This window comes from Cryptomeria japonica, unplaced genomic scaffold, assembly GCF_030272615.1.
Source record: "Cryptomeria japonica unplaced genomic scaffold, Sugi_1.0 HiC_scaffold_669, whole genome shotgun sequence".
NCBI lineage: Eukaryota > Viridiplantae > Streptophyta > Pinopsida > Cupressales > Cupressaceae > Cryptomeria > Cryptomeria japonica.
In genome coordinates, this window is record NW_026729461.1 from 46,302 (window position 1) to 65,826 (window position 19,525).

The 19,525-nt window shown below is 33.9% G+C and overlaps 5 protein-coding genes across 5 annotated transcripts; all 5 read left to right on the top strand.

Moving 5' to 3' along the window:
- Window positions 1-339: 339 nt before the first annotated feature.
- LOC131872573 (linamarin synthase 2-like) lies at window positions 340-1,823 on the top strand. Its single transcript, XM_059216098.1, has 2 exons — window positions 340-823; window positions 925-1,823. The coding sequence occupies exons 1-2, from the start codon at window positions 340-342 to the stop codon at window positions 1,821-1,823; spliced, it is 1,383 nt and encodes a 460-aa protein (XP_059072081.1).
- A 3,770-nt stretch (window positions 1,824-5,593) lies between these two features.
- Window positions 5,594-7,091, top strand: LOC131872574 (anthocyanidin 3-O-glucosyltransferase 7-like). Its single transcript, XM_059216099.1, has 2 exons — window positions 5,594-6,077; window positions 6,178-7,091. Exons 1-2 carry the CDS (start codon window positions 5,594-5,596, stop codon window positions 7,089-7,091), a joined length of 1,398 nt encoding a protein of 465 aa, XP_059072082.1.
- Window positions 7,092-12,889: 5,798 nt separating this feature from the next.
- Window positions 12,890-13,501, top strand: LOC131872575 (UDP-glycosyltransferase 85A2-like). The gene has a single exon (XM_059216100.1). It carries the CDS (start codon window positions 12,890-12,892, stop codon window positions 13,499-13,501), a length of 612 nt encoding a protein of 203 aa, XP_059072083.1.
- On the top strand, window positions 13,498-14,388 carry LOC131872576 (UDP-glycosyltransferase 74E1-like). The gene has a single exon (XM_059216101.1). The coding sequence runs from the start codon at window positions 13,498-13,500 to the stop codon at window positions 14,386-14,388; it is 891 nt and encodes a 296-aa protein (XP_059072084.1).
- A 3,465-nt stretch (window positions 14,389-17,853) lies between these two features.
- Window positions 17,854-19,165, top strand: LOC131872577 (UDP-glycosyltransferase 74E1-like). Its single transcript, XM_059216102.1, has 2 exons — window positions 17,854-17,989; window positions 18,090-19,165. Exon 2 carries the CDS (start codon window positions 18,131-18,133, stop codon window positions 19,001-19,003), a length of 873 nt encoding a protein of 290 aa, XP_059072085.1. The 5' UTR covers window positions 17,854-17,989; window positions 18,090-18,130; the 3' UTR covers window positions 19,004-19,165.
- Window positions 19,166-19,525: the final 360 nt, after the last annotated feature.

Sequence of the window (19,525 nt, forward strand, 5' to 3'; positions counted from 1 at the left end):
TCCTTTTAACATTAATGCCAACTCAATTTACAGTATTATACTCCAATTGCAACAATAATATTTTTTTAGCAGACTTATTATAAGTTTTGACATATATTGTATACATAACGTTAAACAAAAAAATCAGTGAAGTCCATTCGAACACTGTAGGTATTTAATATGCTGGTAAGGTAGAAGCGGAATGTTCGATATATGCAACAGCTATATGATATTGAGTAAGAGACAAAAGTTTTCAGGCGTGGGTACCTTCTCAAAATGATGTTTCATCGATTATATTTTGGCTAAGAAGATTATTACATCTTTGCTGTTCTGGAGAGGGGTGTAGAGCTCAGCTCAGCCATGGTTCCTCACGCTCTTCTTGTTGCTTTTCCTTTACAGGGTCACATTAATCCCATGATGCAGCTCGCCTGGAAGCTCATCTCTCATGAATTCCTTGTCACTTTCCTCAACTCCGACAGTAATCATAACCGCATACTCAAAGCCAACACTCCAAATTCTTTGCATGATAACATCCGAATGATATCTGTTCCCTTTGAATTCCCTGTTATGGATACTCTGGAAGGCATTGCAAATGGCATGGAGGCGTTGGGAAAGGACATGGGGCCTTCTGTAATTGATAGAGTAGTTCGGGAAATAAATGCCAGAAATGAAGAAAACAAGCTCACCTGTATAATTGCAGACGCCTTGATGTGCTTTGGCTTACAGCCGGTGGCCATGCTCCATAAAATTCCCCTCGCCGCTTTCCACACTGCTCTCGCTTCATTTTTCACCATCTACTACTTTAGTCCCAGTCTGGTCTCGCTTGGCATCCTTGCTTCAGATGGTAACATATAATAATACACTTTCAATCTATTTTAGTTTCTATTTCATGATGCAAATGACAAATTAAAACCTTTTTTCATCTTTGTGGGTTTTGTGTTGAAGGAACTCCAAAGCAAGATAAAACAGTAAAATTTCATTCCTCCATGCCGGCGTTGCATTCGGGAGATCTTCCGTGGTTGTGGGCAGGCGAATACATGTTTAGAAAAGGGATTCGTATGGCAGAGGAAGTCAAACACATCAAATGGGTCCTTTTCAGTTCATTCTTAGAGATCGAAGCTTCATTAGTCGAAACGTTGTCCAAAGAAGTGGGAGTGTATCCAATAGGCCCTCTAATTCCTCCCGAGTTTCTCCATAGCAGGACAAGCACGAAGGTCCTCCCAAGCTTCTGGAAAAATGACACAGAATGTTTACAGTGGTTAGATAAACACTGTGCCCACTCTGTGATATACATATCTTTTGGAAGTATTACAGTTCTGAGTGAAAAGCAAGTGGAAGAGCTTGCTATGGGAATGGAGGCAACCCGGAGACCATTTCTGTGGGTTGTACGCCCCGATCTGATGAAAGGAAGCGAAGCTATTTTACCTGCAAATTTCTTGGAGCGTGTGAGAGATAGGGGTTGCATAGTTTCGTGGGCCCCACAGTTAGAGGTGTTATCTCATCCTTCCATAGCCTGTTTTGTGACTCACTGTGGATGGAACTCTGTGCAGGAAAGCATCACCATGGGCGTGCCCATGCTTTGTTGGCCTTATTTTGCAGACCAGTTTCTTAACCGCACGTATGTTATTGATGTGTGGAAATTGGGTTTGCCATTAAATGCGAATAGCGAAGGAATTATAGAGAAGGGAGAGTTTGTAAAAGGCGTAGAGATTTTGCTGGAATCGGAACAAGGCCTTGAAATAAGAGAGGAAGCTAGAAAATTGAAGATAATTGCTAGGGATTCAGTCAAGGACGGGGGCTCCTCATGGAATAATTTTAATCTATTTGTCACCACCATGAAGTGACAACCGAATGAATGACTTGCTTTTTGGAGCCATTGTTTTGTTTCAGGTCTTTCATTATCGTGCAGAGAGGGACCCTGTTTTGTTTCATTTTGTCTCGTGTCCTACTTCCACATAATAGGTTATGTCATCCATGCTGTTCCAAAAATGCTCTTTCTTGTTCAGCAACCTGTTGTAAAATCTAAACAATGTTGTGTTAAAGTCTATTTTATTAGAAATAGAACTTCACCATGTTTTCATTTTGCTAAACTCTTCAGGTAGATAGTGCAGGGTGTATTAATTAATAATACAATTGTGTTTTAATATTGTTGTTGGATTGAGTATTGTATATAGATATAGATGGTATAAAATAAAAATTTTTTATTTTATAAATAATATAATTCAATGATAAGGCATGGAGAAACTTTAAATTTCAATTTTATTCAGTAATTCGATTTTCAATTTTTTTTAATATCAGTAATAAATTAAATGTTAAAACTCTAATGTTGAAAGCATAATCTTATAAGTTGTAGCAATATTAGATTCATCAAATTATAATGCAATAAATCATTCATATGTTGTAAAATAAAAAAAATATAGTAATTAGATTTAAAAGTGATGCAAATGACTCTTTAAACTTAGGAGCTGACTGCCAGCACACATTTAGTTTTTTTGATTACGTCTAGTAGTAGATTTTAGTGAGTTAGACTGTTAGGTACCACGACAACATGGATTCTAAAAATAGAGAGTTAGAGTCTAATGAGGAGTAATTGTCTTTGAGAGAAATGAAAGGATATATTAGGTTGCAGATTTGTAACTTGAGGGAAGGAGGAAGATAGGAGAATTGGGCTTTTGAGTGATGAAAATATTTTCTCGGTTAATGGAAATATATCTTGTGTATTCTCTTTGCTATTTCTAAGTGCTCTTATTTGTACTCAATTAACCCTTGTTAATAACATTATCTATCTATTTCCTTCTATAGTTGTTTTTTGTGAGTAATAATAAAGAATCTTGAATGTTTCTCAAGTTTTTGTCTTTGTGTATTGGAAAAGTCAGATTTAGAAGTATGTGCTGAGCTAGGTGTTTGTATTAGTTTGATATCAGAGCAAATTTATCTTGAGCATGTGAGGCATTGTTATATATAGCAGTTCTTTTCTCTGTGTTTCTCCATTTCTTGTGAAGCCATCCCTTTTTTTTTTATACATAGAATGCAAAATTTATGAAAATGATGAAAGATTGGTTGTGAAAGAGGAATGTTAGCAGCTTTGTTCAGTCCATGGAGGAGGATATATATGGGTTTTGGCCTTGGGTAGCAACTCATTATGTAATCTTTGTCATTGGTTTAAGCTTTATATTTCAAGTTTATCTATAGAGGTTGCTATTCTCAATAGTCTCCATTACTTGAAATTTAAGGTCTTGAATATCTCTGGTGACATGAGAACCCATAAAGTTGTATAGAGTTAAAGGAGTTTGAGTATAGCCAAATGGATGGGGAAGGAGAAAAAAAAATAGAGTAGAACCTTGAAAAATGTAATTAGCCTATGGAGTAAGGGAAAAATGACTATTTACATATTTAGACGAGGCCCCTAAGTGTCAAAGTTTTTATCACAATTTAGAAGACATCCCATGTCGAGAGAAACCATAAAATCAATGTTTAAGAAGAACAAGGGAGATGCAAATTTTATGAGAAATGTTTATCACCTATCTAAATGAATAATGTAGTGTTGTGATGAACTGCCTTATGGTAGAAGTGAGAGTTGATATGAAGCAAGGTGTATCTATATACTTGAGTTTTGGTTGTAAATTCAAATATTGAATGGTATCATGAAGTGGAAGAGATGATTAAGTTGGCTGTAAAGTTAAATATGTAATGGTATCATGACAAGTTCCAAGCTTCCAATCCTAAGAAATTCAAATATTCCTCAAAACTCCTCAAACTTTTCAATCCACCTATCCTAAAATCTCCACATTCTATAAAATCTCAAAAGTAGTCCATAGAAATGCAACAATCCTTATCCATGCAATCTTGCAATGCAATCTATTAACCCAGTCCTCATATTGTTCTCAAAATTAATAACATAATCCTCACATTATTTTTGGACCTATCCTTCCCACATCAATAACATTATCATTATTATCAATTAATCAATTTTTTATCATCTTGACTAGGGGAAAGATGATGCTTGTCTTTGCATTGTAGTGCATGCTTGGTTGCTTGATATTTTGTATTTTTATTTATTTTCATTTATCGTGGTCCGTACAATATACCATCACAACAACAACATGGTCTTCCATGTCCCAAATGACCTTTCCTTTTTATTGTCCATGCATTAGCTACATATCATCTTGGTTTGATATACATTGCTATATAAAATGAAGGCCGTTCTCCTCAAATCATCACAACTAATCACCATATTAAATTTATTGCATCTATCTCTTAGTTTTAATTTTCTTCCGCCATTTTTGAAATTTCATTTGACATATTTTTCACATGTCTTATTTCAAGAAATCACTCAAATAATTTTTGAATGGATAAGATCTCGAGGAGGCATCAATCATTCCACAAACTAAATTGTCATTTTTTTTCCTACTCAAGTGAGGCATATCATTGCTTTGTACATCGCTTCTATGTTTTACTTCTTAATTACTTTTATTTTCTTTAAAATAGTGTCACTTCAAATATCATCTTAATGAAGGGCAAAATGCAACATACACTAAAAGAATTCTCCTTATTATTGTATTGTTTATTTATTAATTATAATCATATCATTAATTAAGTATTATCATTAATGATCTATTATTATTAATAATCCACTATTATTAATTTTCTATTATCAGTAATTATCTATTAAAATTAATCATTTAATTAAATTATAGTTTGTTATTTAAGTAAAATGAGTTAATTATCCATTTACACAAACTAAACTTGATCCATAATTATCCTCTCATATCTTCTCCATTAGTTAATTCATTCTTTAAGTTAGCAACTTTTTCATTCAAATTATTTCACAAGCATTTGAAATAAAACTTCATATTTAATGTTTTGAATTCTATGCGTATGAATTCAAACTATTGATAATATTTAATTGCATTTTAGAATTATTAAGGTTAAATTTTTTAAAAACATAAGAGATGTGATTGTGTGTACAATCTCATAAAAAACATAATCACATGTTATTAGAAATTAGACTAGACATATTTTGAACAAAGAAACTAAACATGACAAAATATTAGATTAAAGAACGAATTAATAAATACAACATAATAATCATATCTTAGAATTATTAAGATTGGTAATTTATAATTTAAAAACATACAAAATGTGACTTGTGACTTGTGCAATCCTATTAAAAACATAATCAAATGCTATTAAAAATCAGACTAGACATATTTTGAAGAAAAAATATAGACACCACAAAATATTAAATTAATCTTGAGTTAAGAAATATATTTAAATAATTAAAAAATATTAAAATTATATATTAAAATATCTAACTCATATTTTATATATATATATATATTCAATCATTTTGATTGCCATGTCTATACATAGGAAACGTTTTATCGTAAAGATAAAACTTGATCGGCATAATGCAATAATCACTATGCATGCTACGAGACAGTCGAAAGGCTAGATGCGAAAAGTCGCTAAACGATATGGTCTAAGAGACAAAAGTTATCAGGCGAGGATCTCTTCGCAAAACGATGTTTTACCTATTATATTTTGGCTTCTTTGCTAACAAGAATATTACATCTGTGTTTCTCTCGAGTCAGGTGTACAACTAAGCTCAGCAATGGTTCCTCACGCGCTTCTCATTCCTTTTCCTGCACAGGGTCACATTAATCCTATGATGCAACTTGCCTGGAAGCTCGTCTCCCATGGATTCCTCCTCACTTTCCTCAACTCTGACAGTAGTCATAACAGCATACTCAAAGCCAACGCTCCAAATTCTTTACATGATAACATCCAAATGATATCCGTTCCCTTTGAATTCCCAGTTATGGATACTCTGGAAGGCATTGGAAATGGCATGGACGCAGTGGAAAAGTGCATGGGGCCTTCTGTTATTGATAGAGTAATTCAGGAAATAAATGCCAGGGAAGAAGAAAACAAGCTCACCTGTATAATTGCAGATGCCTGGATGTCCTTTGGTTTACACCCGCTAGCCACGCTTCACAAAGTTCCCCTCGCCGTTTTCCACACTGCTCCCGTTTCAATCTTCGCCATTCACTACTTCATTACCAATATGGTCTCACTTGGTGTCGTTTCTTCCGATGGTAATATATAATCATCCACTTTCAATTGATTTTAGTTTTTCTTTTATGATTCAAACAACATTTAAATAGCTTTTCCATCCTTGTGGATTTTGTTGTGAAGGAATTCCAAAGCAAGATCAGAAAACAAAATATCTTCCCTCCATGCCGCCGCTGCGTTCTGGAGATCTTCCGTGGTTGTGGGGAGGCGAATACTTTTTTCGGAAAGGTACTCGCATGGCACAAGAAATCAAGCACATTAAATGGATCCTTTTCAATTCTTTCTTAGAGATCGAAGCTCCAGTAGTCGAAACGTTGTCCAAAGAAGTGGGCGTGTATCCAATAGGCCCTCTAATTCCTCCTGAGTTTCTCCATAGTACGGCGAGCACGAAGGTCCTGCCAAGCTTACGGAAACATGAGACGGAATGCTTACAATGGCTAGATAAACAGTGTACCCACTCTGTGATCTACATATCCTTTGGAAGTACTGGAATTATGAGTGAAAAGCAAGTGGAAGAGCTTGCGCTGGGATTAGATGCCACACAGAGACCATTTCTGTGGGTTGTGCGCTCCGATCTGATGAAAGGAAGCGAAGCTATTTTACCTGCTGGTTTCTTGGAGCGAGTGAGAGATAGAGGTTGCATAGTTTCCTGGGCGCCACAGTTAGAGGTGTTATCTCATCCTTCCTTAGCCTGTTTTGTGACTCACTGTGGGTGGAACTCTGTGCAGGAAAGCATCACCATGGGCGTGCCTATGCTTTGTTGGCCTTATTTTGCAGACCAGTTTATTAACCGAACGTATGTTGTGGATGTGTGGAAGTTGGGTTTGCCGTTGGATGCGAATAGCCAAGGAATTCGAGAGAAGGAAGAATTTTTGAAAGGTGTAGAGATTTTACTGGAATCGGAACAAGGCCTTGAGATAAGAGAGGAAGCGAGAAAATTGAAAGGAATTGCTAGGGATACAATCAAGGACGGGGGCTCTTCATGGAATAACTTTAATCTCTTTTTGACTGCCATGAAGAGACAACCAAATGAATGACTTGCTTTCTGGAGCGATTGCTTTGTTTTACTTAGCTCGTTTATCCTGCAGAAAGGAATGCTTTTATCCTGAGCAGGACTTCTCGTCTCCAACTTCGACATAGGTTATGTCGAACCAAAACAATGTTGTGTTAAAAATGGACTTTAATTAGTAAGTATGCTTTCATTTTGCTAACTCTTCATGAAGGATGTTAACGCCGTGCAATTTCATCATAGTTGATGTTGTTACTGTATCAATTAATGATCTCGATATGTTTTGGGTATCATTGCTGAATTGAGTTTTTTATATAGAATGTTAGAGAGTATAATTTAATTTTTTTTTTAATAATATAATGTTGGATTCATTAATATTATTTTATTAATTTTTTTAAAGGTTGGATATTATTGATTTCTTTTTTGTTAGGGAATGTATTGTAATCATTGTTTGTTATTGAATAGGATATTGGGAGTTCTTTCGAGCCTAGCTTTACTTCAAAAACTTTTCTTGAGGTGTGTGCGAGTGTGTTTGTTGGTGTGTGGGTCAAGAGGTGAAGATTCTTTCTCTTGTGCCAACTTCTATTCTATCTCTGTTATTATTCCTTTTCTAAATTGTTTTTATGATTAATTAAAGCCGGATAGGTTCAAACCTATCTCACTATAATCCTACTAAATTTTTGTGAGTGTGTTTGTTGGGGTGTGTGTGTGTGTGTGTGTGTGCATGTTTTTTTTTTTTTTTGGGGGGGGGAAGGGTTGGGGGGGAAGACAAGTGAGAATTTTTCTTGTGTCAACTTTTGTTCTCTCTCTGTCATTATTCCTTTTCTAAAGTGTTGTTTATATGCTATAATCATATTAATTTTTTTGTAAATAAATTTCTATAAAATTCTCCTTCTAGAGTTAATATGGAATAGTTACATGTTTTTTTTTTACATGTTTTATTATTATGTTTAGTGTTATATAGAAATAATAATGAGTTTTTTGAGATATTTTCTCTTAAAAGAAAACAAAGAAATGAGTTTTTGGGATATTTTCTCTTAAAAGAAAACATATAAATTTTGGTGCCTTTTGTTTAGGCCGTTATATTATTGATGGTCAATGTAGATAAAGTCCTTTCTATTTCTAAGTATTGGATGAAAATTTCATGAAACTGCCCATTCAATGACAATACTTAAAGGATTTTCTTTCTTGGTGTAATATGATCTTAAAGTGTGTACTACTCTTGTCCCTTTATGTTCTTCTATTTAATAATGATTATTTTATGATTATCATGAAGTGTTTTGTTTCCTTCAAATCTTATTTTGACTTTATGTTGTGTGGTCTTACTCCTATTCCATGTTTATTTGTTTTGTTGTATCCCTGATTTATAAATCAAAATATATAATTTAACTTATTAATCTTCCCATATGAGTTATGCACCTCTAACTAAAACCAATATTTTTAATTAAGAAATAAGGCCAATATTTTTGTGAAGTAAAGGGGGGAAGGACCCCAACCCATACAATTCAACACTTAAATAACCATTCAACCAAAAAATAGGCTTGGAGAGCAAGCCCCATAATAAAAGAGTTTTAACCAAATAACCATGAGAAAATATAAGCGTACTAGTCTAAAGAGCAAGAGCCAAACCAAAATAAAGCAGCAGAGGATCTAGAACTAAGAACAACTAAAGAAAATATAGGAGCACTAAACAAAATAGCCCCAACCATCTAAAATATCTTTACATCCTCCTCCTAAAAGAGAAAGTTGCAGTTATTTTGTGCCTTTGACCTTCCAACATCATTTAAGCCTATCATTTCTTTCTCTTCTAAATTCTCTTAGAAATAGTCACAACTTGCATAACACAATTTTGCATAAGGAATTGACATATCTTTATCAAGTCTTGTATATTGCCCTCTAACTTCCATATCCAGTTCCTATTTATTTCACACCCCAGACAATTCTGAGGTGTCTCCAAGTTCTCAACTCTCACACTAAGGTCTTCCATCTCCTTAGTGATCCTTTGCCAAACATGTTGCTCCTTAGGTTCTCCTTCAACATCCAGGGCCTCATCTTCAACGTAATCCTTAATGTTGTTCAGTCCTTGATCATTATGAGCATTAGATGAGCTTGAGGAAGTAATTGAGAGGGACATTTGTGGTATAAATGAAGTTTATTAAGGTTGCATAGAAGGCGTTAAAAGGGTGTAAAACCATGGTAAAGGTTGCTAGCTGCTACCATTGTGCTCGATGTTGGAATGTAGAATCTAGTATGTTGGGCATCTAAATTGTTTAGATTGAGGGAAATGCACTTAACATGTGTAATGCCAAACCCATGCCTCTCCATATGAGATATTGTGCTATTTAAGATGAATATTAAATCCACACATGGAGAGGAAAATTTGAAGGTTTCACATTGGGGTAGCATTTTGGGTCCATAATATTAGAGCATAGTCCCAAACATGTAAGACGAGTTTGAAGATTGTAAATGTTTGGCGATATTTATTGAATGAAGTAGAAGAAAAGGTGTGATGATAAAAGCATATAAAAGGAAACACTTTGCCAAAATAGTGCTAGTAATAGAAGAAACATTCTAGTTGTTGGAGGTCATTTTATAGGTTTTGATTATTGTTCCAAATAATAGCTACTTAAGTCATTTTATAATTTGATTAAACATGAATTCTAGAGGACTTTTATAAGGGAATGTTAAAGAAACTATTAAAATTAGAGGTGAATTGGAAGGTTCAAATTTAATCCAATTTAATTTCCTAGCATTTCATGATCCATTCCTCAATCTCAGAGGGTGAAAAAGGAGTGTAGAGGTATTGTTTAATCATATAATTTATAAATTTATTCTCCAAATTTTTAGAGAAATTATTGGGAGTAAAAATATTGTTATTCATGGAAAAGATGGTTTGTAAGAATTGCTTTTTGTGTTAATTGGGTTTTGAAAGAGTGTAGTATTTCCTTTAATGCTACGTTCAAAGGGGAAGAATTTATAGAGATTTCAATGGAAGGTCATTTGAATTTGATACCTACTCTTTTCTTTTAATTATGAGTACACATATCAAATGTTCTTTGTATTCTTGGAGCCATTTATGTTTTGAAGATTCACATCCTTGTGCTATTGAGGAGCCAAATAAGACATTAAATGAATAGAGTGTAACTAGATATGATTGGAGGTTGGAGAAAATGGAGGCACGTGACTTTTTATAATCCCAAGATAGCTTCTCACTTGGGGGTGATTCATGCACAAGAAACACATTATTTTCTCATTTGTGTCCCTAAACAAAAGAGGGGGCTTGACAATATTTTTGTCCCTTGAAAGAACAAGGTGGTTTAGGCTTTTCTTGTGGGTTCACTTGGTGTATTCATGTTTGGTTGGTGTTTTGTACATCAAAGGAGAGAGTGTTTTGACAACACTAGAGGAGAGATTTGATGCACTCAAAGGAGATGTAGGTTCTTGGAGGAGAGTTGTTATCTCATGTGCAACACTAGAGGAGGCATTAGACAAACTTGGAGAAGATGTGCAATTTCTGGGGAAAGGTGTCTCATTGTGTAAGGAAGTTGGTCACTTAATCCTCTCTCATCTTGTGTAGATGGTTGTAGGTTATACATTCAGGAGATGCACTGATGAGGTCAGTTTGATGTTTCCTAGGTGAATGACGAGGATTGGTGAAGCTGCTTCATCAAAGTCTCTATAAGGGTCGCTATGATCAACCCATGCAATGTCGCATCCTTTATTTGGATTAATATTATAAGTGGGGGAATGTCGGAGAATATTACATTATTCTTGGTTTGATTAAAATTAATATAATTGGGTTAGTTAGTTTTTTGGAAGTTATTCCCATAGGTAGTTTTCATAGGAAAAAATAAGGCTATAGAAAGCCATGACAATGTAACAAATTATTATCTAAAAACAATTGGTACATTGTTTCTATGTTTTATAATTTTTGTAATAATGGCTTTTATCAAATTTCTCTACCATTTTTAACAATATCTCCTTAATTTATCTTCTCTATATATAATATAGGGTATACATTATTCCATATTAGTATGTTTTAAATATACTAAAGAAATTAAGGCAATCTTAAAAAAAGTTTGAATTATTCAATTATTATTAAATCTATGTATTATTTTATAATTGACCCAGTAATTATCTGATTATTATACATTCTATGTATTATTTGATGATTCACTTAGCATCCTTTATTGAGTTCAAGTTATTCTCTACTAAAAGACCTTTATAATAATGTTTAGTGAAATGTTTAATAATAAAATCAATATATTCTAGGTATGTGAGTCAACTAAAGTTGACTAAGATTGAAATTAAAAATGATTTGTATAAAAATTAAAATATATAAATACACTTTTAACTTCAATTGATGTGATGCTGTGATAGAATACTCATATCTAAGATCTAAAATTACATTCTAGATTAGAGAGAAGATATAAATTATAGTTAAATTATGTGTTTAGGATACATTGTGTCAACAATCTTATTAATAGATACAACCATATACATATTTGTTCATGATTTTAATATAAGAATAATAACTATTTTCAAGAACTTACAAATCTTATTTGTATAATGATATATAAAGAAAGAAAAAAAGGCATGACACTAGGAGCATCATTGGGCTTTCTATATAAGGATTGTTTTTTAAGACTTCCTTCAATAGCAGTTAAGTCTAAGTTAATACTGACAATGAAATTGATGTGATGTGATAATCTATGTTGTTGAGCTAGCTATTGAACTTTATTAAAGCTTGATGCAAATTGATGAGGGATTGTGTTAGATAAGTTATTTAGTGTTATTTTGATGATTAGTGTCAATTGTTGATTGTTGATGGATGATTATTATTGATTGCTAATGTTAATTATAAATCACAATTGATGACTAATTCATGCAAAAAGATGAATGTGTTTTTTGCCCTTTTGATGTTTTGTTATTCCATTATGTGATGATGCACAAGTGTTTTAGGATGACATCTTTATACACATCTCTCTCTCTCTCTCTGTATATATATATATATATATATATATATATATATATATATATATATATATATATATATATATATATCAAAATTTTGATACCCATGTTGATAGATAATAAACATATCTAAAAATAGCTAGCCTTGATTATTTGAAATTTAGAAACATAAAAGATGTGATTATGTCTACAATCATAAGTTAATAAAAATTAGATTAAGTATATTTTAAATAAAAGAAACAAAATATTCAATTGAATCTCAAATCAATAAATGTATCAAAATAACTAGAATAAATTAAATAACTAAAGATAAAACTATATACATTTATCTGTGATATTATATTAGTATAAAATTCTCAAATCTTTCTGTCTTTTGCATTCAAATATTCCGATTGCCATATCTATAGAAACTTGGAAAACACGTCGAATTTATTGTGCAACATTAAAGATTGGCTAGGCTATGCCCTTTAACAGTACATAGAGGCAAAGTTTAAGAAAACTAATATATAGCTGAACTCGGTGGGGCCGCTGCAGCTGGTTATCACAATGTTCAAACGTTATTGCAGAGAGTGTTTTATGGCGGATGTGATAATGCGTAACGCAATGTTCACTATGTCTTTAAGGAAGAGTCGAAAAACTAGACAGTGCGATCGAACTATACGATATTAACTAAGAGGCAAAAGTTTTCAGGCATGGGTCCTCCTCAAAAATGATGTTTCATCCATTATATTTTTTATAATGAAGATTTTCTATCATTCACAAAGTTATTTTACTTAACCATTATATTTTGGCTTGTTTGCTGAGAAGAATAATAGATCTGTGTCGCTCTAGAGAGGGCTACAGAGCTAAGCTATGGCTCCCCACGCTCTTCTCATTCCTCTTCCTGCACAGGGTCACGTTAACCCCATGATGCAGCTCGCCTGGAAGCTTGTCTCTCATGGATTCTTCGTCACTTTCCTCAACTCCGACAGCAATCATAACCGCATACTCACAGCCAACACTCCAAATTCCTTCTTTGATAACATCCGAATGATATCCGTTCCCGTTGAAATCCCGCCTATTGATACTCTGAAAGGCATTAATGAAAATGGAATTGAGGCGTTGGCAAAGGACATGGGGCCTTCTGTAATTGATAGAGTCATTAAGGAAATAAACGCCAGGGAAGAAGAAAACAAGGTCACCTGTATAATTGCAGACGTCTGGATGTGCTTTGGCTTGCAACCAGTAGCCACGCTCCATAAACTTCCCCTCGCCGCTTTTCACACTTCTCCTGTTTCACTCTTCGCCATGCGCTACTTAGTGCCCATCTGGTCTCGCTTGGCATCCTTCATTCTAATGGTAACATATAATCATACTCTTCCAATCGATTTTAGTTTTTATTCGATGATGCAAATGACATTTCAAAACATCTTTCATCTTTGTGGGTTTTATGTGAAGGAATTGCAAAGGAAGATTAAAAAATGAAATATCTTCCCTGCATGCCGGCGCTGCATTCTGGAGATCTTCCGTGGTTGTGGGCAGGCGAATACATGTTTCGGAAAGGGATTCGCATGGGAGAAGAAATCAAGGCCATCAAATGGGTCCTCTTCAATTCTTTCTTAGAGATTGAAGCTCCAGTAGTGGAAACGTTGTCGAAAGAAGTGGGCGTTTATCCAATAGGTCCTCTAATTCCTCCTGAGTTTCTCCATAGCAGGACAAGCACGAATGTCCTTCCAAGCTTCTGGAAGAATGACACAGATTGCTTACAGTGGTTAGATAAACAGTGTGCACACTCTGTGATTTACATATCTTTTGGAACTTTGGCAGGTCTGAGCGAAAAGCAATTGGAAGAGCTTGCTCTGGGAGTGGAGGCCACACGGAGACCATTTTTGTGGGTTGTGCGCTCCGATCTAATGAAAGGAAGCAAAGTTATTTTACCTGCTGGTTTCTTGGAGCGCGTGAGAGATAGAGGTTGCTTAGTTTCGTGGGTGCCACAGTTAGAGGTGTTATCTCATCCTTCCATAGCCTGTTTTGTGACTCACTGTGGATGGAACTCTGTACAGGAAAGCATCACCATGGGCGTGCCCATGCTTTGTTGGCCTCATTTTTCAGACCAATTTCTTAACCGCACGTATGTTGTGGACGTGTGGAAATTGGGTCTATCATTCAATGCGAATAGCCAAGGAATTATAGAGCAGGGGGAATTTGTGAAAAGTGTAGAGATTTTGCTGGAATCGGAACAAGGCCTGGAGATCAGAGAGGAAGCGAAAAAATTGAAGATAATTGCTAGGGATGCAGTCAAGGACGGGGGATCCTCATCGAATAACTTTAATCTATTTGTCACTGCCATGAAGCGACAACCGAATGAATGACTTGCTTTGTTTCATTTCTTTCGTTATCCTGCAGAAAGGGATCTGTTTTGTTTCATTGCGTCTTGTGTCCTACTTTCCACATAGGTTATGTCATCCATGCTGTTACAAAATGTTCTTTCTTGTTCAGCAACCTGTTGTAAAATCAAAACAATGTTGTGTTAAACGGTATTTTGCTAAAAATAGACCTTGACCATGGTTTCATTTTGCTGAACTCTTCATGTAGATAGTGAAGGGTGTATTAATTACTAATATAAATGTGTTTTTTAAAAATTTTTTGGTGGATTGAGTTTTGTATAGGTCCATTAATATATAAAATAAAATTATAATTCAATAAAATTATAATTCAATGATAAGATATGGAGAAATTTTAATTTTTTGTTTTATTTGGTAATTAGATTTTTTTATTTTTATAATTAAAACTAATAAATTAAATAGATTTTAATGTTGAAAGCATCATCCTACAAGATGTAGTAATATTAGGTTCATAAAATTAAAATGTAATAAATCATTCATATATTATAAAATAAAAAATATAGTAATTATGAACACACATATATCAAATGTTGTTTGTATTCTTGGAGTCATTTATGTTTTTGAAGATTCACATGTTTGTTTTATTTTAGAGTCAAATAAGATATCAAATGAATAAAGAATAACAAGATATCATTGGAGGATGGCGAAAATAAAGGAAGGAGATTTGTTATCATGTCGAGCTTACTTCTCACTTAGTGGTGATCCATGCATGAGAAGCACATCCTTTTCTCATTTGTGTCCCTAAAGAAAAGTGGGGATTGCATTATTTTTATCCTTTCAAGGACCAAGGGGGTTAGATTTTCTTGTGGGTTCACTTGGCATATTCACATTTGGTTGGTGTTTTGTACATTGGAGAAGGTATTGTTTCCACAACATTAGAGGAGGGATTCGACATAATTGAAGGAGATGTAGACTCTTAAAGGAGAGTTGTTTTATCATTGGTAGCACTAGAGGAGACATTAGACACACTTGGAAGAGATGTGAACTTTTGGAGGAAAGGTGACTCATTGTGCAAGAAGGTTGGAAACACTTAATATTCTCTCATGTTGTGCAAATGGTTGCAAGTTCTACAATAAAAAAGATTTCAATCAATGAGATTAGTTTGGTATTTTTTGGGTGAGCAAGGAGGATAGGTTAAGGTGCTTGGTCAAAGTCTCCAGAAGGGTTGTTGTGATCAACCCATAGAATGTTTTATCCTTTGTTGAGATTAATGTGAGGGGGAGGGGGGGAGGGGGGAGATGCAGGAGAATATTACGTATTCTTGGTTGGCTTAAATAATTAATAAAATTAGGTTGGTTAGTTTTTGAGAATTTATTCCTATAGGTAGTTTTTATAGGAAAAACCAAGGCTTTAAAAAGCCGTTACAATGTAACAAATTATTATCTAAAAAAAATTGATGCATTATTTCTATCTTTTACAATTTTGTTAATAATTTCTCGATTTGATTATCAAGTTGTGCTCTACCATCTTTTAAAAATATCTCTTCAATTTATCTATGGTTCTAAATTATACTCAATTTATCTTCTCTAGACTATTATACAATTTATGTATCACTATCATTTTATGATTGATACAATATATTTAATTGAATTCAAGTTATTCTCTACCAAAAGATCTACATAATAAATTTTAGTTAGTGTTTAGTGAAATGTTTTTAAAAAAAGTCAATATATTCAAGGTATATAAGTCAACTAAAGTGGACTAAGATTGAAATTAAAAAAGATTTGAAATTGAATTGAAATATATCAATATAATTTAAAATTTAATTGATGTAATGCTATGATAGAATGCTCATATTTAAGATCTAAAATTAGATTCTAGATTAGAGAGAAGAAATAAATTAAATCATAGCTAAATTATGTGTTTGGGATACATTGTGTAACAATTCTTATTTATAGGTACAACCTATCCATTTTTAATTTTATTTATTTTTAACACCATAATCATTATTTTCAAACATTCACAGCTTCTATTTATGCAACAATATATAAAGAAAGAAAGAAAAAAGTGGCAATAAGGAACAACATTGGGATTTCTATATAAGGTTTGTTTAAGACTTACTTGCACGTTGGTTGAGTCTTGAAACTAAGTTAACAATGATAAAAAGTTATAGAGTGGCAGTGAAATTGATGTGAAATTGATATGATGTGATAATGTATGTTGTTGAGCTAGCCATTGAATCTATATTAATGCTTGATGCAAATTGATGAAAAGTTGTGTTAGAAAAATTATTTAGTTTTATCTTTGATGATTGTTGATGGATGATTATTATTGATCACTAATGTTAATTATAAATCAAAAGTGATGGCTAATCCATGCAAAAAAGAGAAGTGTTCTTTGTCCTTTTGATGTTTTGTTATTCTCTTATGTGATGATGCACAAGTGTCTTAGGATGACATCTTTACTTACACAACTCTATATATATAAATTCAAAATTTCGATACCTATATTGATAAATAATGATCATATCTAAAAATTGTTAACCTTGATTATTTAAAATTTAGAAACTTAAAAGATGTGATTATGCCTACAATCCTACAAAAAAATAATCACAATTTATTAAAAATTAGACTAAATATATTTTAAATAAAAAATGACAAAATATTAAAATAAATCTCGAATCAATAGATATATCAAAATAACTAAAATAAATTAAATAAACATAAAACTATATATATCCACTTTTCTACTCTGATATTTTATCACAACTATCATTCTACGGTGAACCATAAAATTATTTCTTATTTATCTGTCCTTTTTCATTAAAATATTCCGATTGCCATATCTATACATAGCAAAGGATATAGTAACTTGGAAAGCACCTCGAATTTATTCTATTGCAACATCAAATAGTGGGTTTGGCTATTCCCTTTAACAATACCAAGAGGCAAAGTTTTAAAAAACAAGTTTTCAGGCACATGGGTCCCTTCTCAAAATGATGTTTAATCCATTATATTTTTTATAATGAAGATTTTCTGTCATCCACAAAAAAAACTTTTAAGTTATCCATTCTGTTTTGGCTTCTTTGCTGAGAAGAATAATAGATTTGTGTCGGTCTGGAGAGGGATACAGAACTAAGCTATGGCTCCCCACGCTCTTCTCATTCCTCTTCCTGCACAGGGTCACGTTAATCCCATGATGCAGCTCGCCTGGAAGCTCGTCTCCCATGGATTCCTCCTCACTTTCCTCAACTCCGACACCAATCATAACCGCATACTCACAGCCAACACTCCAAATTCCTTCATTCATGATAACATCCGAATGATATCCGTTCCCGTTGAAATCCCCCTAATGGATACTCCGGAAGGAATTGAAAATGGAATTGAGTTGTTGGCAAAGGACATGGGGCCTTCTGTAATTGATAGAGTCATTCAGGAAATAAACGCCAGGGAAGAAGAAAACAAGGTCACCTGTATAATTGCAGACGTCTGGATGTGCTTTGGCTTACAGGCGGTAGCCACGCTCCATGAACTTCCCCTCGCCGCTTTTCACACAGCTCTTGTTTCACTCTTCGCCATTCGCTACTTTAGTGCCCATCTGCTCTAGCTTGGCATCCTTCATTCTGATGGTAACATAAAATCATACTCTTTCAATCGATTTTAGCATTTATTTTTATGATGGAAACGACATTTAAAAACCTCTTTCATCTTTGTGGGTTTTATGTGAAGGAATTCCAAAGGAAAATAAAAAAACAAAATATCTCCCCTCCATGCCGGCGCTGCATTCTGGAGATCTTCCGTGGTTGTGGGCAGGCGAATACATGTTCCGGAAAGGGATTCGCATGGGAGAAGAAATCAAGCCCATCAAATGGGTCCTCTTCAATTCTTTCTTAGAGATTGAAGCTCCAGTTGTCGAAACGTTGTCTAAAGAAGTGGGCGTTTATCCAATAGGTCCTCTAATTCCTCCCGAGTTTCTCCATAGCAGGACGACCACGAAGGTTCTTCCAAGCTTCTGGAAAAATGATACAGGATGCTTACAGTGGCTACATAAACAGTGTGCAGACTCTGTGATCTACATATCTTTTGGAAGTTTGGCAGTTCTGAGTGAAAAACAATTGGAAGAGCTCGCTCTGGGAGTAGAGGCCACACGGAGACCATTTCTGTGGGTTGTGCGCTCCGATCTAATGAAAGGAAGCCAAGCTGTTTTACCTGCTGGTTTCTTGGATCGAGTGAGAGATAGAGGTTGCATAGTTTCGTGGGCGCCACAGTTAGAGGTGTTATCTCATCCTTCCATAGCCTGTTTTGTGACTCACTGTGGATGGAACTCTGTGCAGGAAAGCATCACCATGGGCGTGCCCATGCTTTGTTGGCCTTATTTTGCAGACCAGTTTCTTAACCGCACGTATGTTGTGGATGTGTGGAAATTGGGTCTGCCATTGAATGCGAATAGCCAAGGAATGATAGAGCAGGAAGAGTTTGTAAAAGGCGTAGAGATTTTGCTGGAATCGGAACAAGGCCTTGAAATAAGAGAGGGAGCTAGAAAATTGAAGATTATTGCTAGGGATGCAGTCAAGGACGGGGGATCCTCATCGAATAATTTTAATCTATTCGTTACCGCCATGAAGCGACAACTGAATGAATGATTTTCTTTTTGGAGCCATTATTTTGTTTCACTTCTTTTGTTATCCCGGAGAAAGGGATATGTTTTGTTTCATTTTGTCTCGTGTCCTACTTCCACATAAGGTATGTCATCCATGCTGTCACAAAACGTTCTTTCTCGTTTGGCAACTTGTGGTAAAATCAAAACAATATTGTGTTAACAGCTATTTTGCTAAAAATAGACCTTAACCATGTTTTAATTTTGCTAAACTCTTCATGTAGATAGTGAAGGGTGTATTAATTGATAATACAAATGTGTTTTTGGTTTTATTGGATTGAGTTTTGTATATGGACATTGATGATATAAAATAAAATGTTAATTCAATGATAAGGTTCGAAATTTTTTAAAAATTTGTTTTACTCATTACTTAGATTTTTTATTTAATTAATAGTAATAAATTAAATTTTTAATTTTTAATATTGAAGGTATTATTTTACAAGGTGTAGCAATATTAAATTCATAAAATTATAATGTAATAAACTATTCATATATTGTAAAATAAAAA